This window comes from Rhipicephalus sanguineus, chromosome 1 (genome assembly GCF_013339695.2).
Source record: "Rhipicephalus sanguineus isolate Rsan-2018 chromosome 1, BIME_Rsan_1.4, whole genome shotgun sequence".
Classification (NCBI taxonomy): domain Eukaryota; kingdom Metazoa; phylum Arthropoda; class Arachnida; order Ixodida; family Ixodidae; genus Rhipicephalus; species Rhipicephalus sanguineus.
In genome coordinates, this window is record NC_051176.1 from 301,053,561 (window position 1) to 301,080,739 (window position 27,179).

Below are 27,179 nucleotides of genomic sequence, written 5' to 3' on the forward strand. Positions count from 1 at the left end.
CGTGTCCATTCAGACACGATTCAACATGACGTTTCTATTTTCTTTTAGTTTTTTTTTTATTTCGAGAAAGCTTACCTGTGGACCGCCTGCAGCTAGAAAGACTGCGGGTGGTGCGTCCAGGTGCGTCGAACTAAAACAAAGGAAAGGGCATTCCAGGAGGACGTGCGCTTCTCACCTTCCCACTTGCGCATCATGTGGATGTTGTCGGGGTCCCTTGTGAAGCTGAACGCGTAGCCGCTGTACGTGGTGCCGAAGTCGATGGCGACCACCACGAAGTGCGAGCAGCTGCCCGACTCTGGCCTGCTCGCCACACCGCTGTCCGCCGTGTCACTACGGCCCAGCTGGCACTCGTCCACTGTGCGGACGACGGCAAAACACGTCAAAAACCGCGGAACCAGGAAACATTTTTTTTCGCGCTCGAAACTTTGGCTTATTGGCGTGCGATGATAGATTTCGCTGTTATTTTTTTCCTTGTTACGAGCGACGCGGTAGACAGCATGCCCACGAAAAGGTCGGCGCACACCGCTCTCAACATCCGCGCCCTGTACCCAATACAAGTCATCCTCGTACTTTCCACGAGTAGACACTGTTTTACAACATACTGAACGCAACAGATGTCCCACAAACTACATCTCTCCCTCCACCCGTCCATGGGACGTGTCAGCAAACACGTGCTCGATCTTGCGTCGTCCACTGCGAGGAGCGACACAAGGCAGTCGCGAGACAACGCTGACCGTTTAACGCTGCGCGCTAAAAGAAACAAACTTGCGTGACCCGAATCGTGGTCACCTTACTTTATAACGTCGCTGAGTGGACGAACGCGTGCTTGGCGGCGTCGAAGAGGACTGCACATCCACTGCTGGCGCTGGCGGCGCTTCGATGCGCGGCTTTTGCGGCAAGTGGGGGACAAAGACTCGTCTGCGATGCGTCATGTGGCCTGGGACGGGAGCGGCAGACACGCGAGCGGCGCTCTCCGACCCTGTCTGTTCCAAGCGCCTTGGCGGTTACACACAAAAATGGCTCAAACAAGCCGTCCATGTCTAACGCCGTCTTTTCACCCCCTTTCTCTGCCTTTTCTTAGTCGTGCGCCGGCGAAAGAAGGAGAAATAAACACACTGCTGCCAGTGCGTCACATTGCTTGAGCACACGCGAACGTCAGAAGGTGAGGACATCGCCATATTACGGGCGGGGGTTCTTCTGGTACAAAAATTAACGGCACTCGTTGCAATTAGTGTGTGGCGATATGGCTTTCGAGGCTTTTTTTTTTAACTTGAGCAGGAAGCGAAGCGCCTTTCCACTCTCCCTAAAGGGAGGGAGGGATGGTGCTAACAGGCACCGAACACTCAAAAGTCTGTCCTGCATTGTCGATAATAGAAATGCGCCGCGCTCATAGCCAACTCGTCACACTGGATAACCTGAACACATACAGCATTAGGGTGTTTTAGCAGTGGTGGTAATATATACGGTAAGTACGGAAATACTGTACCGTCGTCGTCGGCGCGTAGTTTTTTTTTTTTTTTTTTAGTCTGCAAGACCTCTATTAGCCACTTTGATCATCTCATCAAGTTCCCGTACGCAATAAGCAAGTCGCGCGGCCAAAATGTTTCAAAAGATGCGTGCTGGCCTCGACGGTACGATATCTCCGTATACTTGGCAAACCGGTGCTGCTAAAACACTATCCTATAGTGAACTCTACATTTTGACCTGTCCAGTGACCATAGGTCGACAAAAAGTGTGTATCTCTCTCAGACTCACTCGTGAAATATATTTTGCCTTTAGGACTCACTCGGACTCAGACTCACCAAACTTTTCCTCATCCGGACTCACTCAGATTCGACTCACTGAAATTTTTCTCAACCAGACTCACTCGGACTCAAACTCACCAAACTATTGCTCACTCGGACTCACTCAGACTCAGACTCACGGCTCAATCTGAGTCTGAGTGCGTCGACTCATGAGTGCACCAGCGCATAATTGACTTTTCAGACCACAGTGTCAAGGCCCTTTAACATCAACTTCTCATATAATTGGTACTCTACTTGGCGCGTTTTGATCTGGTACCTTCAGATACGAGTTATAGATGGTAACAATCCAGTAAGGACATTTTTCTTGAAAGAGATAACTCGCACGAGATATTTTTATCAATAACTTCCCATGAAAGATTTTGCCGGAGGGAGGTCGAACCCCCTCACCCCGCCCCCCTCTTTATCTCACGCCTCTGATCAACAAATATTGAAATGGCGTATGAACGCTAGTGCTTCTAAGTATGTGTGAGTAGACGAGTATAAACGTGAGTCGTCAAATAAGGCTGATAGTAATGCTCAAGTTTAGTAGATATGACCATAGGTCGGCAAACAAATGTGGAGCTGACTCGGGCTCACTCATGAAATATATTTTGCCCTCAGTGCTCACTCGGACTCAGACTCACCAAACTTTTCCACATCCGCACTGACTCGGACTCAGATTCACGAAAATATTACTCACCCGGACTCACTCGGACTCAGACTCACGAAAATATTACGCAGCCTTACTCACTCAGACTCAGGCTCACGGCTCAATCTGAGTCTGAGTGAGTCTGAGTGAGTCGACTCATGAGTGAGTTTGCCGACCTATGCCGGTCACACACACACACACACACACACACACACACACACACACACACACACACACACACACACACACACACACACACACACACACACACACACACACACACACACACACACACACACACACACACACACACACACACACACACACACACACACACACACACACACACACACACACACACACACACACACACACAAGCACACGCACACACACACACACACGCACGCACGCACACACACACACAAACACACACACACACACGCACGCACACACACGCACACACACACACACACACACACACACACACACACACGCACAAGGACATGTTGTTTATAGTCTTGCTGTTTACATAAATAATAACCGGAAAATCTGCATTATTTTCTAGGTCTTGGACATGCAATTATTTAACAAAAAGTACATGCCTAAAATTTTTATTGTTCTAATTGTCATTATGTCAAATAAGTGGTCGCAGAGAACAGTAAGTGACGTAAAAATGAGGTGTTTCCTACGAGACACGTCGCATGTTTACTTTTTCCGGCAATATAACTCCGCAGTATATGAATATTATCTCGGGGGGAAATGAATTTACGTGCCAAAAATCACTGTGATGGCATGAGGCACGCGGTAATGTATTCATTTAATTTAAGCCCCTTGGATTATATAACGTAAGTACACGGGCGTTCTTGCATTCCTGTCCCATCAGCCGTCGTGTCAGGGAATCGCACCTTCGTGCTTACAGGCGTGACGACATGGCCTGCCGGGTCTGAGAGGGAAAACAAGCTGTCCACGTATTGCTTGGCTAAGCAGTGGTCGCGCAAGGGGGTTTCCCCACCGAGAACGTCAGCGATTATTGCTTGCAAAGGCAACGCGCCACCCCCAACTACAAGCCTTAGCACAACAGCTTGCTTCCCACAGATACTTTCTAAACTCGATGCATGACAGCTGGCATAACATGACTGTGCTTTGCATAAGTGTCACACGAGAAGACTGACCTGCCCAAGCATCCATAGGTCATACCTTAGAGCAATGTTTTAACCAACTTCGGAGGTTTAGGACACAACTGTTATGAAGGTGAAACGCACGCACATGTGTACGTTTTTTTTTCTCGAAAATCATAACTCTATCATTTCTTGTGCACGCGGAACCGTCGCTCTTTAATCGATGCTATTTTCACATAATTCTTTTGAGAATACACCGCTATAAATGCGTTTAAGAACTGACATGACGAAGCCTTTAGTAGCCATAGGAAAATGTGCACAGGTGGTTGCCCCTACAATTTAGAAGAGTGGCGACGTGGGCTAGTTGGTACATGATGACACGAAGCTGGGCACAAAGGACGCATGCGAGGACGAGCGCGTCCCCAGCTCTTGTCATGCTCATACAGTACTACAGCGTGATAGCTCTACTCCAGTTACAAACCCAGAACACGCCTGGTTCCGTGAATCTGACCTTCAGGCTCAGCCAAGGTCATGCCAGCGTCTCTGTGCTGCGTCAGCATCGCAAAAGATAGTTTACATATTACCCGCAACATGGCCCAAAGTTCTCGCCGATGAGTACACGCCGACGTTTCTCCAGGGTATCAGAGCTTTGATCACGTGCCTCGTTCCACGCGCATCGCGTGTCGTCTCAACGCCGGCCAAAGAGTTTCAGCGAAACGCTATTCCCGCTGAAGAAAAAGCGCGCTCGCGTGCGTGTCCCCAAGCAGTAACGACGTGTAGCTGCGCGTGAGATGCTGCAGCTCAACGCCGGAGGCTTGTTGACAAGTTCCCGCTGTTCGGGAGCACAGAGTATCCTGCTTGCTTAAACCAGGTCGTGCAATAAAGTTAAATCTCTGCGAATCAATGGTCTCATACTTTCTAAAAGCAAGCAAAACCGAGCTATTGCTCGACAAACTTGGTTTAAGCGCGTTCAACCATGGCATTTTTTCCCCTTTGCAGCTGTGCGAAGGACAGTCTAAGTGCTGTATACTTTTTTTCGTACATCACAGAGGATGCAATACGAGAACAAGAATGCGCACTACGCGTACCAAATTATTTCGTGAGTGGCGCCCCATTAGCGACCTTTTTTTTTATCCGCGATGACTCATACTTTCATCTCTTCTGCAAGGCAAAGAAAAAACAGAGGAGCGCTGCCTGCTTACCTGGCATAACACAGATGTCTCCCGTTTCTGAGAGCGCTTTACCGACGGTGGCTGCTGGTGATTTCGCGTCGCCAACGCCCATGTCCATCTCAAGCTCATTGTTTCTGCCCAACAAGGCGTCTCGCCTTTCCGTGACTGCATAGCCATTCAACTCCGCGGTCGTCTCCCCAGGCGGCGCTGTCTGCTGCGCCGTGCCGAAGGCCACGTAGGACTTCTTGTTCGAGCCCGGAAAGCAGACTTCCTCAATAAGGTTGTCATTCTGCACTTCGGAGTCCACCGCATGCTGGCACGTCCCGTTGGAAACTGCTTCGGAAGGGGGCACATGCCGAGAGTCAGTTGCTGGCTTTGGAAACACCGGTGGCGGAGGACCGTCCACGAAGACTTCTTGATCGCCCGCGATGGACAAGTCCAACTGCTGGATGACTTGCAGGGCATCGAGGCCTGTCTCTTTATCGACAGCGTTAGGAAGATCGTTGATCGCTGGCGCCATCATCGAAGATGCGGGCGGCATCGCAGCTGCTTGACTAGACATCTTCTTCAGCACCTCTTGCACAATGGAAGTCCTGCTCAAACTAGAGAGTGACCTTCTCCGGGGCGAGTCCTTGCTTCCCAGCCGGAAGGCGACCTGTTGAGGCTTGGAAGGCGACTGGACGACGGCGGCTGGTACTCGCGACTGCTGCTGCTCGGGCACCTGCCGTTCGGATGCCAGCATCGTCTGACAGAAGTCCTGGAAGTTATCGCTTAGTACCTGTCTCGACACACGCACATTCGGGTTGACGCAGTGAGTCACAGGTGCAGACTGGAGATCGCAGTCTTCGTCTTCAAGCGTCCTCTGCTGACCGATCCTCCAGAGCGATGGAGGCCGGTCGCAGCACGAAGCGTGCTCTCGAAAGCAGCACGTGTAGTTCTGTCCAGCGTGGTGCTGTCCACCGTTGTGGTCCACAAAGCTGCGGCTCCTATAGTCAGCGGCCGACAGCCTAGGCCGGCGGTATTCCTGGAGGGCACTGTACGTTGCCGCCGACAGGCTGCGCTGTTCCAGAGACTCCGCGGAGCTGTGATCGTCTCGGCGAACTGTCAGGTCCTCCCGTTCCTGGTAGGTGACCGTGGCACGGCCATGGTAGGTGGCCTTGCGCTGGCATCTTGGAGTGTTAAGAACGCCGAACACGGCGCTCTCAGCGCATTCCTGGCGGAGGACCGCTTCGTAGGCCTGGAGGGGCGACTGGTACCTCCCTGTGTGGCAAGATTGGGGATCTGTCGAAAACGAGAGAAACGTGCAAATGGTTACTCCTTGTGGGGACCTTCGCACGTAGAAGCAACGCCTGGGCACAATAAATTGCACGGTGTTTGAGACGACGCAAGCATGTAGACAAACGCGGAGCTGCGAAGCCCGCTAAACGCGCGTCCACACTAACGGCAGAAAACTATAAGCTCAGCATTTTTAATGGCTTCGTGACACTGGAGCGTTAAGAAGACGTAGACATTTTGTTGCGCATGTGTTGGCTATGTTTACAATATTTCTCGCTCACTCGGCAAGTAGCTTACTCCAACGTAGCGACTGGTGAACGTGATTGCGTTGCGTTTTGCGCCTGATTCTTATATAGTGTCACTGTTTACCTATAATGAAGCCAATAGCAGCTGAGGCCATCCATATCACTCCCTTACAAGCGCAATCATTGTGTAGAGGGCGGAAGCGTGGCGTGCTCAGAGACAAACATGAGCAAGACAGGGCTATGCTTACCTCGCAGTAATGCGTAAAATTGAGGGTGCATATGTGACGGCGACCTTATTCTGTGGCGTTAACCTCTGCACACACACACACACACACACACACACACACACACACACACACACACACACACACACACACACACACACACACACACACACACACACACACACACACACACACGCACGCACGCACGCACACACACGCACGCACGCACGCACGCGCACGCACGCGCGCGCACACACACACACACACACACACACACACACACACACACACACACACACACACACACACACACACACACACACACACACACACACACACACACACACACACACACACACACACACACACACAGACGCGCGCACACGCACGCATACACACACGCACGAACGCGCGTGTATTAGCGACTTTTAGCAGTACAGATGAATGACCAGTGTGTGACTAAGTTGGGAGCAGATTTATATTCACTTTCAGTTCTCTAAAAAGTTACGTACATTGTAATGCAAATATTAATTCGTTAGGTCTGCAACGTCAACGAGCGAACCTAACGGTGTTTATGAAGATAAAAGGAAGGCGGGGGAAGCAAAGAAAGTGAGATACGCAACTTAAGAAATGTTCATCATGAGCCCCCATTGCGCGTCCGTCAGACGCCGCACAGCAGACCCCCCCTCCCCCCCCCCCTTTTTTTTTTTTTGCTGCGGACGTGCCGTTGAATCGAACAGCAGCAGGTGAGCTGCACGGCACGCTTAGAACACTTTGGAAAGGCGCGCTATCAGGAGGCATTACAATGGCAACATAATAAAGTAACATGAATAATATGAACACTGAAATCGCCCGGTAACCTTTAAATAAGTGAACTTACTGCCGTCAACGTTTCATAAAGGGAAATGAATGTGCCTCATCCTTCAGGATATCACCGGTCATCTGTGTTTTTTTGTTTTTTTTTTGTTCAGGAAACGTTGTGTGCATTGCACATTCCGACCGACAAAGAATAGCCAGATATTCTCTCAGTATTTTTGCACATTTTTTAATGCTTTTTCTTTTTATTTACGCCGCGGCATGTGCACGTGACATAAACATGTGAATGCCCTTAAGTTTTCCATTTGTCTTCCGTTCGGCTTCAATATTACTAACTGCATGCACGTTGACCGACAAGGTGACCTCACGTCTGTTATGCTTAAATAAAGCAAATCACGACATGCGACGTGCACACATAATGTCGGCTATAAGGGGTCGGTAAAAAGCTAAAAGCAAACCTCTCAATGAAATATGGCAGGATATTCAGCAGCTTGTTTGATTCCCTATAATCGTACTGCTCAATTCGTGTGTGATCTTGTGTCTTGTACAGCTCAGAACTTTGACTACGAAGCAGCGGCAACGAGTGCATTTCTGTTCCGCCGAAGGAAATAATAAATCACGGATAACACGTCTACGTATAATGTCGGCTCATAGGTGAACATTTCTTCACAATATGGACTTCTCAATGAAATATGGCATGCTATTCAATGACTTGTGCGATGTTCTTAATAAAAAAAGATGTCTTTGGCACGCCCGATCATTGCGGGTCATTCGAATGCGCCACTGTTAACGCATTAGATGTGCGCTCATATTTCACTGTGTATGCGTCTCTCATTGCGATACTTCCATCCCGCAAACCGCCGCGGTGGTCTAGTGGTTATGGTGCTCGACTGCTGACCTGAAGGTCGCGGGATCGAATCCAGTCCGCGGCGGCCGCATCTCCATAGAGGCTTAATGCTAGAGGCCCGTGTACTTCGATTTAGGCGCACGTTAAAGAAGCTCAGGTGGCAGAAATTTCCGGAGTCCTCCACTACGGCGTCCCTCGTAATCATATCGTAGTTTTGGGACGTAATACCCCCAACAATTATTATTATTCCATGCCACAATCATCATACATGCCTTCTCCACGTCGCTGAATCGACACCTCACACTGCGCAGTGTGCACCCGCCTGATCATGGTGTTCGGCATAGCTCGTGAACGGTTTAATGCGTAAACATCAGCAGTGCAATGAAATGAACCCTGCATAATATTATACGTTGTGTAGTATGGACTTAAACACGACTGAGCGCACCGTCGTTAGTTGTATAGCATTTAGCTATTCGCTTCACTAAAGACATAGGTTCGTTCACGTGCGTTGGATATGACTAATGTTTGTCTGTTGCAAGAACCGAAAGAAGCCCCCCGAATGGCGGCATCTTCCAGAGAAGCATGCAGCTGAGTGGCGTCTGCCCCGGTGGCCATAATGTGGACGGTCGAGGGACGAGTGACCGCGTGGAGCTTTTTCTTCCCCTCGAAGCCGAGACAAAGAGCCAAGAACCTGAAAGGGGCGCGCGTGCTCGGGCGGCCCCGTTGAGAGAGGCGTGCAAACTGTCTGACCCGCATCGCGCGGCGCCCGAGCGAAAACAACGGCGCTCGTCGTTGTTATTCGCGGTCGACCCACTTGAATCCGCTTTCGGACGCTTCCAGGAACGACGACGCGGGAATGCGTAACCGCGCGGATCGAACAGCGTGGCTTGACACGCACGACGGCCGTCACATACGTCCTTCCGCTCCGGTCCTTTACTCCCTCATTCACCGCCGTGCAGGTGCTCGAGCTACAGGTGCGACCCTCCTTGTATATACATTTGCTCAAGTAAACGACCACTGACGTCCGGAGTAGCTGGCGGTGAACGGGGGTGAAGAAACCGCGAATGGGCGCGTTACGTCATGTGGCACATTGCAATGACGATGTTGCTCTGTTGCACTTTATTTACGCTCATTTGAAGGCTCCAGTTTCGCATTGTCGGACTTTTTAATAAAACTCTGGACGGACTGCAAAGCCCGAGGCAATCGACAACCCTGCGCCGTACGTCAAGCAATCGAAGCAGTGCTCAGATCACGGCACAGGCGCTCCCTGCTGCCAGATGCCGAAACGTCGTGCGGAACGAAAACTTAACTACAGGCACCTGTGGCACGCAAAGGGAGAATGCCACTCATTCTCTGGCTCGGTCGCTGAGACGGACGTAGTTTGAATCGCTCGCGTTGTCTCGGCTCAATGGTTGCGATCGAGAAGAGCGCGGAAGCAGGCCAGCAGTGTTCTGCAACGGGCCTTGTTAGTACATCGCTTTGAAGACTGCTGTGACCGTAAAAGCCGCCTGACACCAAGAACCTGTTCTAACGGTCGCCGCTGCACGTCGAATGCAGCGCTGGAGACGTGTGTGTCAAGAGCTTCGAATGACAGAAAACTGATCTAGTTGTTGGCACGCGGTTAAAGGCCAACTGCAACGAAACTTCACTTGGGCAGAATTGGCTCGGAATGCGTAGTGTATGTTGGGTAAGTAACGATAATGACAGTAAGAAATCTTGCAGTAGCGTATTTAATTTATAATCGGTGCTCTTATTGTCAGCTAGCAGACAACGCGGAGCTCTAGCGGTGTGCACGAGCAAATCGGACACTAATGGAAATGACGTAAATCCTAGCCCGCCTCCGCTCGTGAGCCCCCGCAGCCGCATTCCTTCCTTTTCTGCGTGACGTATACGCTGCTGCTGGAACACTTTGATGTCGAGGCCGGCACCAGCTTTCATGCTCTTCAGAAAAACGTGAAGCTCCGAAAGCTGCGGGTTATCGCGGCGAAAGGAAAGGTGCTTTATGCGGCGGCGCACTTCAAAGATGACGACTTTGTGTACGACCGGCGTTTCTTCGCTCAAATGCCGTTGAAAATGAAAATAACGTTGAATCCTGACGCAGTGCCTTCAATATTCAGCCACTGCAAATCCAACAGCGGGAAGCCCCGACCAGTGTTGGGAGAAGCGCCGGCGACAAGAGGCATTCGTATTAGAAAGCTTTATACTCGGGGACAACTTTCTGTGGCAATGAAAGGAAAGCTACGGGAACGATGTTGCTACGGGGGCGGAGCGTCTGCAGATGTACTGCTACGCTAAGTAGTCCGGTTTGGCGCGCGTCTCGTAACGACGTGGAAAGTGATGGCTAGCGTTGCACTTCGACGCAAACGCTGCTTAGCGTCTAAGGTACGGGTAAAAGGCGCGACTTTTTCAAGCACGCAAAAACGCAAAGTGACAACGTATAAAGTAAAAGAAATACAAATATCTCGCTTGTGTGCGCTGCGTTCCGTCTCAAAAAGCTACATGTAGAAAATGAAGGAGTATTTTATATATCACGCAGAAAATACGTTCATTAGCGGTAGGATACGTGCATTGTGGCTCTGTAGCTTTCCCTTCAGTGCCACAGAAAGTTGTCCCCGAGTATATAGCGTAAAATGCTTGCGTTCGCGTGTTTCGCACGCTAAAATATAGCGTAGCGCTATTCGAAAAAGATTTAGTATAGCGTAAAACCAGTAAAACGACGCCCCGCGAAGCGCTAAAGAGTGATTCCACGAGAGATCAGACATGCATGTCCGGTCGATATTTTTGTTTTGTCTGTTTTTTTATGTTGTGTGGGCGGATTCAAAGCGCACGGAACCGAAAATCTCATTTCCAAAAAAAAAAAAAAAAGAAAACGCTCCCAGCGCGGCAAAAAAATATTTGCAGGTGGCGGCGCTGGCGTCCTGCTTTTGCTTACCGCAATATTTTCTGATTTCACGACCGAATTCAACGCGAGCTATAAACGTTGTGTCGAAAATTTTTGCTGATGGTTTTAATACGCATCACTGTGAAATACATCCATGCTTTCCTTATGCTGCCCTCAAAAGAGAAAAAAAAAAATTTGAAAAAATGTCAAACACTGCCCAAATAAAAAAAGTTTGCTAACTTTGATACGCGTTGGCGGGCTTGCTATTTCACAGAGAAACTTCGAAAAAGTGTCAAATATAGAAAAAAGCCTTTGCAACATTTCTGCTAAAGATGATGTTTCTACAGGCCGTGCAAACAAAGAAAAAAATAGTTAAAGAACCAAGTTTTCTCAAAAAATTTCATTTTCAGAATAAAAAATAAAAAGAATTCCGGTCTCAATTTTGACGAAAATTTTTTATCGAGGAGCGCTAATGTCAGCCAAAACACTGTTTGAATATTATATGTCCTCATTTACTTTGTGCACAAGATATAACGGGCCAAAATGGCCTATGCTGTGTGTGCTCACTTCCGTGCTTTTGCTGGTTGCAATCAGCTTGCATTGTGGATAAATCTACAGTTTTAATTATTTTGCTGCAGCAAAACTTCGCTCTGGTGGCTTGTCTTCAAGAAAAAATGTATTTTTTATTCGTCTCTAGCGTGTGCGGGGGTGGGCCGCTGCATGCCGCCCTCGAAAAGGCTAACGTGTACACAGTTTGCAGACCTCAACTTACCCCTCCATTATTCGCTAGTCAGGAGCTTTCGAGAGCGTGAGCACATGTGTTAGGTGACTTTCGGGCTTGAACTCCACTGCTATAGACCGTTTTCACGGAGAGGAGGAGCGTAGCCTCGAACCGGTGTATTTTCACCGCTTTCTCTCTCTCCACCTCGGCCGACCGCTGCCGCTGGTGTGTGCGGATTCCCGAGTTTTGTACTGCGTGGTGCGTGAGAGGTCAGCGTGTTTCCATTTTTTCGACGCGCTGAAACAATTGTGCTGCCGCAAATCGAAAGGTCGGACGAGAACAGGTCGACAAGCTACCACTGCGCTGTGTTTGGCTGCGGCAACAGCTACGGAAGCCTGAAAGACTGGCAGCCAAGGCATGCGAAGTGCACAATGTTTTTAAATGACTTCGCTTCTCTCAGGTCGCACGCCTTCTTCTCCGACAAATAGTATATTATTATATGTGGTGTTTGCACTTATGGCCATTTCTCCAAGTCACCACACCAGCTTGTGCTTGTGCTTGGGTGCTGGTACACTTTATCATCTGCACCAAAGAGAACCAATGTCAAGGCTGACGATTAATACACAAAATGTTTGGCCAAGAGTTGTTCTCATGAACCTCTCCGATTTCTATGCTACAGCACCTGATTTACAATGCCTGCGGCTGGAAAATGTTCCATCTTAGTGCGTGCAATTTCGAGATTATTGAATGAGCACTTTTCAATCTACATGACAGAAAGGCCCGCTTGACATGTGTTCTTTGGCGTAGGTACGCGTATCTAACGTTTCGTAGAGAGCACGTTCTTTCTCGACTTGTCAATTTTGTGACGATAACTGGGGTAGCGTTATGACAACCGCACTTTTTTTTTTTTTTCGCGCGGCAGCCTGGGTGTCGTGAATAATCGGCCCACGTTCGTTAAAGCCAGGTCGTTACCTGGACACGTGCGCTCGTCGTAATGCTTCTGAAATACTCGCCAGAAAACAAATTGACAATGTTACCAAAAAAGAGCGCCCTTTCGGCGTATCGCTAGTGGCGGCGGCTCGCGCCGAAGCGAACTTATGCCGTGCCACGCTTCCAGATGTACAACAGGCTTATTTTTATTTTATCATCGGTGTTGTTTCTACGCCGAATTTTGAGCTCACACGTCGTACTTCTGTTCCTTATCCTGTACAAGGATCAGAGGCCACAGCTACGACGGCGACACGAATAAACACAGGCATCGGTGTTTGTGCTCCTGTCGTTCCGTGAACATTGTATTGCAACGTGCCAAGCGGAACCAAAATGGTCTGTTACGGATTAGAGTTACGTTGAGATTGAATAATCAGGGCACGGAAACCCGGGAGCCATATTAAACACTAATGCGCGCACCTAGCGCGCAGCCGGACAATGGCCTACGTATTCGCTCGTCTCCATTTACGTTTCTCCTATTATACTTCGACATTTGTCCTAAATGTTAACGCTCTTTTATAGTGATTATTCCAAGAACCTCACCCGGCCAGCTATAACAAAACATGCAAAGCAATTACCAATTTACACATGCTACTTAAGAACTGCATTGGCATTATTCTCATCGTCGGCGCTGCTGCGGGAACGTCTCGTGGGCCGCCGCTGCTTGCTGTTTCAGCCATTTTGAAGCTGAAAGCTTGGCGATTATTTATCAGTGCCTTTACACTCGAAAAGCGTTGCCCTGTTTTGCCCGTGTACCGCGAAGAACAGCAATACCTTGTGAACCGAGCGCATACGCTGCATACACCGCCGCGGAACCCCACACACCGGAAGGGCGGCGAAACGTCGCAGACGATAGACGGCGCTGCGGCGGTGGAGTGCTTTAAAAATGGCAGCCTCCTTGTGAAATTGGTGTATAGGCCATGAGGGAAAATACTGTGCAACAGCGAATATGTATGATGGGGTCGTTGGTCGCCCGGTGCCCAGAAACATTTACCTTGCCTCTGTTGACCGTCGGCTTCATAAGACCAGTTTCCCAATTAGGTGTATGGCTTAGTTATCTCGAAGGGTATGTCAAGTGATTAGAAGTGATAATTAGTGCATACGTTGAATCAAAGTTCAAGATAATAGTTATAGTGTAGTTGTGTACTACTGCAATTTTTGTTGTGTTGCAATCATTGCAATACAGCAGTACTCATAGTATATGGCATGTCGTCATCGCTTCTTCTTTTTGTAGTACTTACGTACTGGTTCATTTTTGTATCCCCACTCCTGCTGACAGCCTTCTCAGGCTAGCAGTACTTTACACACAAAATAAATAAAATGTGAAGTAAGCTGAATTAAGAATGAATAACATGTGAATTAAAGTGAATTAAAGCAGCAAGGGTATCCAAATGAAGCAAATGTGAGTTAACAGTGAATCAAGTGATACGACTAGTGAATTAAAGTGAATCGAACGTTGCAGCGAATTAAAGGTGAATGAAACACATCGGCGAGCAAGTCTCAGCATGCGGAACCTGCGGTAATGTCTAGGCGACCGAAGGAGAACAATACGAAGTAACAACAATGGTTGGTTCCTTTGTGGGGATTGACGTCCCGAATCGACTCGGCCTACGAGAGACGTTGTAGCGGACGGATTATTTCGACCATCTGCGATTCTTTAACGTGCACTGACATCGCATGGTACATGGGCCTCTAGCATTTCGACTCCGTCAAAATGCGGCTACGTAACAGTGCAATCGACCGAGAACATCAAATTAGTTTAATGAGTGCCTCGTATGAGCTTAGGTTTTGGACTGTGCTCTCCTTAGCTTTAGCAAAAGGGACTTTTTCAGCCAACGCGATCACTGTGTCTAGGTATCTGCGCATGCTAGTGGCGCGAATCAGTTGATATATAAGGCTTCCTATGGGGGTGCGTGGCACAGATATCGGAGACGTTTAAATCTTTATCAAAAGCTTGCGTGGCACATGATCCGATGTGTATGAATATGGGCTCACATTGGCGTTCTGAAATACAGTGGGAAGTTTGCGCCCATCCTGTGCACATTTCTTCGTCTCTCCTTATTTCTTTCGCTACCCCGGTGATGTGTTCAAGAGTTGAGGGAGGGAGGATGGACGGGACTACTATTATAGCCGATTTTCTTTTTGTAGAGAACACTCATTCGAGGGCTCACATTTGAAAGCATGTACTGTCTCGAACACTTCTATGGAACGCCAGTGACGTCAATTTCAAGTTGAACTTTTTTATCTTGCATAGTGGGGCTAGAAATGATAAGAAATTGTTGGACAGGAAATGTCACTGGAGCCAACGTTTCGACAAAAGGAACTTCGTCACGGCAGCAAATGTTGCGGGACTAGGCAACCGATTGTCTCCTTGCTGTAATTGGCTCACTTCGATTTCCTGCTGATGCTGTCACAAAAGGGGAAGGAGGCCGCGCCTACGCGAAAAGCATGGCCACCACGCTGAAATGACAGCTACACATAGGAATGTTTCTCTTTTTTCTTGTTCTCAAGGACGCCTTGCGTACGGGGCGGCTATAATACAAGGACTGTTCGTACTATTCATAGACATGCTCATTCCATGCAAAAGGAGCGCCGTTCAGCTTACCGACTGAGGGCGAAAAGGAAAGAAAGATTTGAACAGAATCATTCCACTATGCCTGTTCGGCAGCAGTTGACACCGACGTTTTGAATAATAACGTTACCGCTATTCCAGAATTCTTGGACATAAGCAACTGGGCTCGTCTTCGGAAAAAAAAAAAAAGTCTTACACTCTAAGTTTTCGCAGGAACGGATACCAGCCAATCGGGGTGTCGGACATATCATTACTAAAGGCGGCCGCCCGATAGCAAACGACCATCTTCAAAATTGGATAGCGCGAAATCGAAGAGGACTATACGAAAGAACACAGATGCGCATGACAGGCGCCTGTCCTGTGCATCTGTGTTCCTTCGAAATCCTGTTCGATTTCGCGCTATTCAATTTTGAAGATTATGAACAAACTAGCCCAGCAACGTTTGTTTAGCAAATGATCACTTGGCAATCGAAAAGCTTAGCAAACTTTCCCCCTAACAAGGAGTTGTTTTCTCTCTCAAAGACCTTAAAGGGACACTAAAGAGCAAAACGATTTTTCTCGCATTGGTAGAGTAGTCTTCCACGATACCAAAAACACCACACTTGCTGCGAGAAGACGCTTAATGAGCGAGAAAACGCGCAAAAACAAAATACAGGTGGCGACGCCACCTTGGAATTCCCGCACCATTTGCCGTGACGTCACATATTTTTGACGGCGCCTGCTTGGGCCTACGTAGTTCCTAATCAGTTAAATCGAAGTACATTGTCCTCTGAGGGGGCCAGAGACTTGACATAACGAGTTTGTGGAAATTTCGTCGAGCCAGTGGCGCCAAAATACGTTAAATGCTTTTTGAGATCTTTTACGTCACGAATTACAAAGTTCGGCGCGAAATTTAAAAATGAAACTTTGAACTTGGTTTTCTCCTCTAATAATATACCTATGGTGGTGAAATAAACTGCACAAGAGTTCTCCGAGCACACTTTATCAATCTAAACCAATTTATTGGTTCTCTTTAGTGTCCCTTTAATATCTCCTTTTTACTAATAGCAAATCGTCTCTTCACCTATGTGTACCGCCTGCATTAATTTTTCAAATTAAGCGTATGTATTCGCGGCTTGCGAGGGCGCGGGGTATACTGCTCTGCTCCGATAGTGTAATAAAGAAGAGAAACACCATGGGAAGAACAAAGCTTTACAGTAGCGTTCATGTGTTTCCGGGAGCATGGTTCAGAGGTCGCGACACATGTTACAAGTGCAAAATTCATATTCTCTAGCTATAAAACGCTCAAGCACAGTGTAGTCAATGCGGGGTAAAAAACACGCACGGATTATCACGATATGCGATATACCACTTCTCTGCGTGTGTATACTTGGTCGATTGGCAAAAGTTATCTGCGTGTTTACAGAGGAGGAGGATGTTGTAGGTTGCCACATTTTTGAGCATTTTCTAAATACATATCTAACCGTGTTTGTTTACTCCCCTTGCTGTACTCGCGTGAGGAAATGAGCGATTATTTGTGACGTCTGAATATTCTCTGATTTCCAATCCTTCACATAGCACAACACGGTCAAGCGCGCACCAACAATCACAGTGGGGGGGGAGGGTGATGACAACACAAGCGCATCACCTCCCTCTGTCCTTTGTGCGCGCTTGGCAGTGTTGTGCTATGGAAAACCAACTCTTGAAATCTAACCTTTTCATTCTTTATTGCGCCATCAGGTATTTTTTAATGCCAAGAGGGGCAGCCGGTTTCATTGAAGACACCAACGTCTCTTACATACCGTACTAACAAAAGTATACGTATTCGATAGAGTGCAATAAAGGAACATTCAGTGAATACACAAAATCTTAAGTACAACCTCTTCGAACATAGCCACTAGCTTATACGTTGTTGCGCATGTACTTTGTGAATGTTGATCATAAAAAATCCAACATCATCCAAATTAATATAAAATCTGCAATTTTCCGCAGTAATTACGGACGTGCTGCACGTATACGCGTGCTGTTTCTCAGTTTGTCTCTTATTAAATGGTTGAGCGGATTTTGTGGGAGCATTATTAACGATTACGCTTTTGTGGCAAATTACCTGAACGAGAAATCGCAAATGTCAAGTATGGGAATAGAAAATACCCACTAATTATCTTTGTTATGCATGTTTGGGCACATGTTGAAGATGCGAAATCGAAGCCTTGCAATACTGATGCCATGTCTGCTTAACAGAAGTCCCAAAATGGGCGTCATATATTCACCCCTAAGATAGCCTTAAAAATTCATTGTCGTAGACAACCGCTCAGTATACGAACTGAGATAACCCCACTAATGGAATGATCGTGTATTGTATTGTATAGAAAGAACCCTGTTCTTCTCGTTAAACGCGGATTTATATTTTTATTTCTTCACTGAAAATTACTTTTGGCGTTTCTATATTAGCGTTAAAAAAGCAGTACACTTTTTTATGATAATATTTTCTAACTTAAAACGTGCAGATATGCTTTCGTTTGTACTGAGCAGAACAGTGGCGCCGCCTTCGCTTGAAGTATGATCCGATGCTCATGAGCGGCAGCATGAACGTTGTTACCTGAGGACCTTGCGGCACCTGCTGACGAGTTGGAGAAGTACGAAGAGCGCCTCGTGGCCTCCGCGATTAGCTCCGGCAACGCCTTGCCGGAGCTAATCGCGGAGGCCACGAGCGCCTGGCTCGCGGGGCGGTAAAGGGACCTCACGTGACAACCAGCGTCCGGAAAACTTATTCTGCCTGCTTTTTATATTCAAAAACGGCTGGCAATGTCAATATGAAGGTGGTGAACCACACTTTCACTAACTCCTGTGAAAGCAGAAGCTTGAGCGTAATGAATAGTTCGTGAATAGAGCGTAATGAATAGTTCGTGGTCCCGCGGTTAGCGGGACCACAAACGCATCCAAAACGGAGGCACATTTGCCCCGCATGTCGCTGCAATTCACGGGAAAAAATCGAAAAGACGCGCACATTCCCTTTGTGTGTCTCATTATTTCTCTGAAGTTTTATGCATCTATTCAAGCAACAAATTACACAAACTACACATGTCGTGTCAAATAATTGTCGCAGTGTCACGTGCTACTGTTGGCGACGTCAGAGCACAGCCGTCTGCGTGGGGCCATTCTATCGTGTACGTCATCCCCTCATTCTCTGGGCACGCGTCCGCGAGAAGAAGGGCAAGCAGCGTTCAGCTTGAAATTTGACCCATTTCCGCGGCGCGTAGCGTTGCAAATTTTGGCAGACGTGATCGTGAACGCCCAATGTATGCATTGCGCTCGTCAGCTCAAAATTCTTAAACCTGGTGAGGGGCCCTTTAACAGTTACCAAAATGACTGAACTTATGGACTAGCATTGTACAAGTCCTTTAGCTTCTTAATAAAATAAAGATATAGCGTACACGACCGATGGCAGAGTGCAGTTGTGCCCACTACGCCATAATTCTTCCTTTTGCGAATCAGCGAAGGGCCCACTAGGCGTCCGTAAGGCAACACGCGAACCTACGCAGCTGCTCATTTTGTTGAAGCTTTTGCTGCTGCTGATGATTAAATATGTCTGAGCGCTTTGTAATGGGTGGGCCTTTAAAACACCCACTCGTTGCGCAATTCACATGTTTTGACGCCTGGCGCGATTGTACGCTTCTGTCACGCAATATTACATGCGTTAAGGAGACTCCTTCCACTACAGGACAATCGTATAGTGTTTTTTTGTTTTGTTTTGTTTTGTTCAGAAGCAGTTTGCAGCAATCGCGCGGCTCTGTGGTAAAACACCTGCTTGCCACGCACACGGCCTGGGTTAGATTCTCACTGGAACCGAAGATTTTTGTTATTTTGTTTTATTTGCATCTTTCTCGATTTTTCGGGCACGGTCAACGCTGATTTTTGGCTCACAATCAATGACGCCGACACTGGGATTTCTGCTTAAAGAGCTCATTAACGCGACAGCGTTAATAAATAAATAAATAAATAAATAAATAAATAAATAAATAAATAAATAAATAAATAAATAAATAGAGTTACTATAAGTTCCTCGCTGTAGCTGAAAGCAGTGTGTTTCTGAAAGCTTCGGTAATTGATACAGGTGACTTCATCGAACATAGAAGCTAACCGAGAAAAAAAATCTGAAGGCCTCTGTCAATATAATGTGCATTCTCATATGCTGCAATGCATTTACTGCCGCCGAGGTGTGGTTGCGGTGCTCGGCCGCTGACCCGAAAGTCGCGGGTTCCATTCCTGCCGTGGCGGTCGCATTTCGATGTGTGTCAAATGCAAAGAACACCCGTTAAAGCACGTTAAAGAACCCTACATGGTTGAAATTTCCAGTGCCCTCCACTTCTGCGTGCCTCATAATCATATCGCTGTTTTTGCACTTAAAAGTTTCATAAATTATTATTATGCAATTTATTCACTCTAGGCATTAGCCGTAAGCCTGAAAGCTATGAAAAAGAATTTAGCGTTGCGTACCGCTTCGTTTAAAAAATTAAAACTTGAGAAAGTCGTCAGGAGTTTACTGCGCGAATTTCTGGGCCCGTTGTGCAACGCTTGGTGGCAGTGAAAAAAAAAACGCCCGATGAACGGTGGCAAGCGGCTGAAAGGAGCCAAAACGCACATTCGGCCACTGTCAGGGCCGAGCAAGCTTTCTGGGAGACGTCCATTGTTCGAGCTGGACAAACACTCGCGGAATGACCCATTGTTTTGTGCGCGAGTCAAGCACGGCGGCGATGAGCGGGACGACGATGTGTGTGGCAAGGGCGCTGGGAAACGCTTGCTCGCGGCGCGACGCGACACGGGTTCGCACGGGGCGCTCCACTCTCGGTGCTCGAGAGCCGACCTTGACCTCTGGGCCATTGTTGGCGCACGAGTGCCGTCTTCCTTGCTTCGCCGCACATGTTCACGTCACACTTTCTCGAGTTAAGAGTAATGAGACCCAAGTGGCTTCGTAAACGTCTGAGAATGTGGGACTTAAAAACAGATAAGAAAACCTGATGGGAGACCACTGGTAAGAATAGCTTCACACCCGCCTGTTTTCCGTCAAATCAAAATAGGTGAGTGAATAAGTAATCTTTGGCTGATTCAGGCCCTTGATTTCGTCGGTGACTTCTCCGACAGAAATCGCTAAACGAAGAACCGTTAAATAGTTTTTCATCTGTCCTGCTTGGAGAGTAGTAGTCGACGCTCGACATATGCTTCTGTTACACAATAACGCTAAGACGAACGAAAACAATTAGATTATTCGCATAATTAACGAGCGAACGCAGCACCATATATACGAAAGCAGCCGGCTAGTATTGAATGCAGCACTTTGGAACGAAGAACTTTGTTAATTAGAGTAAAGTGCGTGGGTTGGCTATAGTTGGTACGACATTGAAATTGAGTTAAAAACTGCGCATAGGACGCAACATGAATAGAAAAGAACAAGTAGAAGAGATGTAGAAGAAGTAGAACGCTGCGGCCGCCTTGTCTTGTGTTCCGTCCTCTGCGCACTTTGAACTCGCTTTGTGAATTCGGCCCTTCTTCTATGTAGATATGATACGAAGTCACCCAGTGCTTCCGAACATGTGCACCCGTGAGCAAAAGCACACGAACCACGGAAGCACGTGCCCAAATCCGCCTTTTAGGGGCGCAGCACCTTAATGTCGGCTTGTCGGCGGTGCATCGTCGTCTGCTGTCGCCGCGTGCATCGTCGTGACCCATTTGCTTGCTTGCATCCTCGTGTCCTGTCTATTTGCTTGAGCACAAGAGAGGGCGCCACCGCCTCAGCGCTCACCGTGTGGCGAGAGAGAGCGAACGGCGCGCGTTGACTATGAAGACGCTCTTTCAGCGATGAACGCTGCACTACCAGCTCGCAAGGAACGAGAACGCGCCCTCGCCCGCGAGAGACAACGCCGACGCAGACAGCGTCTGCTAGCGAGTTTCTTGAAAAAACCGACTGCTCGCGCTGCACAACCGTTCACCGGCCACCCCGTACATATAGGCACTGGATCTTGACCTGCAATGTAGTGCCGCTGGGAGATCTCTCTTGTGTGTCGTTGAACAATAAAGATTCGCAGCGTGTGCACGTTAACTAAAAGCGGACTGCGGATCTCTGTGTCTAATCTTTCTCCTGTCTCTCATTGCCCATTAGCAGTGATTTTGCTGTGGGAAACACCGGTGCACACTGCATGCTTCGCCCCTCCACAGGTTTCACGTTAGTGGAGCTGAAACACCTTTCCCTACATGCTTCGCCCCTTTGCAAATTTTTCAGTTTCCTTTGCAGCCCTTCGTTGTTTTGGTAAGGAGTGGGGGGGGGGGTGATCCGGGATAACCAGGCTCGCCATAACAAAAGCCTCCGAGATCGGAGACCTTACGACAGCGTTTCGCGACTTTCCCGCCAGGGGAAGGGCGCATGCGCCGTGAGGAAGGCGGATTGCCGTCTGCACCGTGCGAGCCGTCTGCTGTCGAGAGCATTGCTGTGGGCGCGGATTCGTCAGAGCAGTGCTCTTGGCAGCCTCTTCCCTGAAATCGTTCAGAGGGGACAAAACCATGCTCTTCCCCCTCGCCTTAGGCAGCTCCAATTACTAGCTGCAATTTATTCTGAGCATGCAGTATACGTATATAATTAACTGTGTACACGCAGATAAACTTCCAAGTTTTTATGACAACAATGATTGATTTATTTTGCACAATTCATATGCATGGGAACGGCAGCTAGCGTCAACACGAACCGGTCAGACTCGGTCATCATGCTAACGCTAGCAAGTTCTAAATTATTTTATTTGTTTGATTATTTGGTTAACGCACTGTACAATTGTTATGAGTTGATGGACGCTAATTCAATAGACACACATGGCAACACTCTGTTTCTACATGACATTGTGTAGGCATGACTTGAGGAGTACATATTGCAAAGCGTCAGCCTGGCGAAACAGCGCCTGCGATTTTGTGCGCAGGGTACGCATTCCTTTGGTTCCTTCATGTGATGCTCCATGTGATGGCCTTCTTTCTGCCGTGCGTAAATGTTTTGAAGAACAGCAGCCGCATTTTTAGAACAGTGTGGGCATGAACACTGACAATTTTATCACACTCTTAGAATTTTATCTCTGATCGACTACCATCAACTACGATGGGCAATTTTTAACTCAACGCACTGGCATATGTATAGGTTCATCATTCGCTCCACTCCTTTGTGACATCTTTTTATCTGCGATTGATAAACGAATTTCTGCGAGCCTTGCATGCATAGGCGTGCGCACAGGGGGGGGCAGCCCCCCCCCCCTAATCATCTAAGATGGGGGGCGCAAAATCTGCCCCGTACATTGACCCTTCTAGTCACATAAGAGGGGAGGGGGCACAAAATCTGCCCCATACATTGACTTAGTAGGGTGGGGGGGGGGGGCGCTGCGATGAACCTTTGCCCCCCCAGATGGGGAACCCTGCGCACGCCTATGCTTGCATGTATGCCTGTCTGTCGAGTATACCGTTATGTCGACGTTTACCTTGCGTTTGTTGAGGAAGGAGGGCACTTGTGTTTCAATGACAAGGTTGAGGACGTGCTCAACGTCTTCACAAATCACTCCTGTGGGCTCAAATTCGCGTCTGAATTGCCAAAAGACAAGTGCATTCAGTATTTAGACATTAACCTTCCTTTCTCTGATAATGGACATATTTGCTGGTGCTATCAGCCTAGGGGCGCTAAGAATGTCCTTCCTTTTGATAGCGGCCATTCAAAGTTAATCAAAAGAGGAATTGCCACCACGCGTATCATGTGAGCACAAGGCGGAGGTCAGTCTAACTGACCAGCAGGGGCGTAGCCAGAAATTTTTTTCGGGGGGGGTTCAACCATACTTTATGTATGTCCGTGCGTGCGTTTGTATGTGCGCGTGTATATATACGCCAGCAAAACTGAAAAATTTCGGGGGGGTTTGAACCCCCCCCCCCAACACCCCCCCTAGCTACGCCCCTGCTAACCAGATTGAAAGACTAAAAGCTGCTGGCTATCCCAGCAGCGTCATCGTACCCGTTTGCGAAACCCTCCTGCAGAAAGTAAAGTGCAAGAAAAAACAAAAAAACACAGGACCAAAAGGGAAAGAAAATGATCAAAGACCATTGCATGTTATACCGTACGTACACAAGTTGCCTCACAGTTTAAAGAGAATAGCGACTAGATACGATATCAATTTGTTGTTTTCCGCCCCTTGCAAGCTTTCAAAAGTGTCCTAAAACAGCAACAAGATTAGTCGACTGTGCAACATTCGTCACGAGCAAAGGTTTACTGATTGCCAATCAGATGCCGTATACGAAATACCGTTGAGCTGTGGAAAGATATATATAGGACAAACATGGCAATGTTTTAATGACCGACCGAGACAGCATGCATACAACGTAAAAAAATGAATATGGTAGCCACATGGCTATGCATTGCAAGGAATGCAAATGCATTTCGATGGAGGCGAAATGGTAGAGGCCCGTGTACTTAGATTTAGGTGCACGTTAAAGAACACCAGATGGTCAAAATTTCCGGAGCCCTCCACTACGGCGTCTCTCATAATCATATCGTGGTTTTGGGACGTTAAACCCCAGATATTATAGGAATGCAAATGCAATATTCTATTCCACGAGACAAGGTTTTTGAAGAAAGCGAAAACGAAGAAAGAAAGAGAGATTATAGACGCCTTTTTTATCTGGAAGGCTGCAGATCGATGCATCAGCACAATCAGCACACCAACACTTTGTCGCCCATGCGCACCTATCTTTGTACAGTGCCTTGTATAAAAGTGGCCGAAGTACCTTCAATAAATTCAGTTGAAAGTCAGCACTCTTTCCTGTCGCTATTGTTCTACTCTTGTCGCGCTGCACCTACTTTATTCAAGATAAGCCTCAAAGGGCGCACGTTTATTAGCGTGTAGAATGGAAGGGTCAGTAGCGTGCAGCGAGCATTCGGCGTCAGGGTGGTTCATTGTGAGACCAACCACTGAACCGAACTGACTGGCACACACGTGAGTAGTTTATTGTACCATGTGACCACCATCTTTTTTTCTCCGTGACACCTCAAGCTTCACGTCCGAAGCAGCGGTGCAGCACTTAATTGGCGCACTTCTCGAACTGGTTAGATTAAAAGGTAATTAGTTTCTTAGCTGCCATACATCGTACCGTAATTATGTAGTCGACAATCAGCGATATATGGAAAAAGAAGGGGAAACAAGGCAAAACATTTTCGCCTCCTGTAACAAACGCGTTCGGATTAAAAAAAAAAAAAAAACATGGCGGTAACCAATAGCGAGGAAGGGCTAGCACACAGCGGTAAGACGTGATTTTGCGCGAGGGATGGCAGGCACTTTCGTCTTCCGCCACGAAGCCACGGTTTCAGCGACGCCGTCGAGCTACGGGGCATGAACGACAGTTGCTCTCGGAAGCGAGTCCAAATGGGCGCCAGAAACTGGCCACGCGGCCGTTTCGGCTGTCCGCCCTTTGCGAGCACGCGCCAGACGTGCGCGGCCTCCAAGGTACTGCGCACTCTTTTGCCACTCGGGGCACGCACTGCTTCGGCGCCGTTTTTCTCCGGACCGATGAGCGTCCGGGCGCGCCTGCGATGCTGCGACGGGTCGGCGCATGGCGGCGCCCCGAGTGATCAGCATATTTCGTGATTCGGCTGGACCAGACACGAGAGCGTGGGAAAGGATCGCGCAGTCACGAGTGCCGCCGAAAGCGAAGAGCGTTCGTTCTCGTCGTCCGGCCCAATTGGGGCTGCGTGACGGCGCTCCGCTGCGATACTCGCTTTGAGCAGGCGGCGCCGTGGAAGGCGACCGATCACACGAGCCCCGCTTTCGATAGCCCGAGAAGAAGAAAAATCGGCCCAACTGCTAGTTAACACGAAGGGGAAAAGATGGCGGCTGGCGCGTGACCTCGATCGCTCGAAGGAATGGATCGCTTTGTGGTGGCTGCTCAGAAGACTGCTCATCTCTGCCGCCCAAGGCATCACGCAAGCAACGGCAGTGTAATCGTAAGCGACTCAAGGACGCAACTGTGGTGTATTGCGCAAAATAAATCGATGGTCTCAAGTGAGAGAGTTCAACTCCGAGGATAACATACTAGCAGAGTGCTGACCGGGGGCCTCAAGGAAGACGTGCACAAAGTATAATCGCGCATCTTCTCAAAAATATGAGTTCTTGAAATTGTGTGCACTGCATGCAAGCCCCGTGCCACACGTGTTCGAATCGTTTCGAGACAAGCGCGAAGCGGCGCCTAGCTGTGTCAGCAAACCTATGCAATGCTGCAGCGCATTAGACAAAACCTAAATGGAAGCTGTTCCGGCAAGGGCCATTTCTTTTTGGCTAGCTGTAGTACATTAAACTTAAGATTAGCACCCAGGTTAAGTAAGATTTAGCAGGATCATAATACAGAGGGATTGAAAAACGTGTACTTCCTGCTGTCCATTTCTTCGACGGATGAAATCTATCTTTAAAAATACAGCTCTATATGCATGGAACAAATTAAAGAAGCCAAATTTATTTACTTATTATACTGCAGCCACAACTTAAAGGGGTCATGAACCACTTTTCTAAGTAATGATCTAATGGCCTCAGTATCGGAGTGTACTGCCTCCCGAATCGATTGCCGCAAAAATTTCCCGAATCCGTCAAGAATCAGCGGAGTTACGGGGGTTTGGCGCACGCTCCCAGCGCTTTCTCTCTTTTCTCGTGCCGGCGAGCGCACTGGAAGCTAGACAGGGAGGGATGGCATGGGGGAAAGAAGTTACGCCAGCGCGCGTCATGAAACGCGATCGCTCTCCCGCTGTGATTCGCTTGCGCGAGTGCGGCTACCGTGTACTGAGGAGTGCGGCGCCGGCAAGTGGCGGCACCCCGCGGCAAGAAGCGCATCTGATCCGAACGCCGCTCTCGATTTACGTCGGCTATCGGCCAATAAGCATGCTATGTCTCTTGCGACGTACAGCGGACAGACGCCCCGCCCACCGACGAGAGTGAGAACCGGCCTCTGTTTGAAAAGAGGGTGCCTGGGGAAACGGCAACTTCGCGCTCCGCTTGTGGCCATTACGCGGCGCGCACGACTGTAATATTTGGCAGAGCAGTTCATAGCCGTGTCAGCTTTCCGCAGGATGTGTTTTTTCAATCAGCCCAAGGGGTGCTTCATGACCCCTTTAAGACCATATCATGTGTGTGAAACGTTACACAATACTAGTAAAACAACAAAAAATACAAGCAAATAATTGGACCAATAGTCGTGGAAAGAAAGTACACATGCAAAAAGAAGAACGATGCAAGAAATGAAGCAATTTGGATGCTATTGAGGTGTTCGCCAGTGATAACTAATAAGTGTTTTAATTGTAAGTAACGAAAGTTGCAGGGCAGAGAATTTTCGAGCCCCATTGTGGGTGAAAAAACCAACAACCTAATTGAGTTTGTTAGCATCATGAGCAGAAAGAAAAAGGTGTAATGTTCAAGGTGTGGGAGCTATAGGGTACAACTTTCTTTCAGTAAAGTTCTGTATTTACTGAGTAAATAGCAGAAAAATACACCACACATAAGTGCCAGCCGGAAAAAAAAAAAGACGTGCTAACGCACGCACATTATTATCTCTGTATTACAGCACCTCTATCTAACTTGTGCTCTGCAGCGATAAAAAAATAAACCGCGACTGAGTATTTACAGGGTGTCCCAGCTATACTTCATCATCATCATCATCATCATCAGCCTGTCTACACCCACTGCAGGGCAAAGGCCTCTCCCATGTTCCGCCATTCAACCCGGTCCTGTGCTTTCTGCTGCCACGTAATACCTACAAACTTCTTAATCTCATCTACCCACCTAATTTTCTGTCTCCCCCTCACGCGTTTGCCATCTCTTGGAATCTAGTCAGTTACCGTTAATGCCCACAGGTTA

The 27,179-nt window shown here is 48.1% G+C and overlaps 1 protein-coding gene across 3 annotated transcripts in view; it reads right to left on the reverse strand.

The window, feature by feature from the left end:
- Positions 1–27,179, reverse strand: part of LOC119379373 (heat shock 70 kDa protein 12A) — a 187,328-nt gene that overhangs the window by 64,789 nt on the left and 95,360 nt on the right. For all 3 annotated transcript variants that reach the window (XM_037648686.2, XM_037648685.2, XM_049411953.1), the window contains 2 exons: positions 4,754–6,004; positions 176–355 (listed from right to left, as the gene is read on the reverse strand). In XM_037648686.2, coding sequence (XP_037504614.1) covers positions 176–355; positions 4,754–6,004 — 1,431 coding nt within the window. The remainder of the gene's footprint in view (positions 1–175; positions 356–4,753; positions 6,005–27,179) is intronic.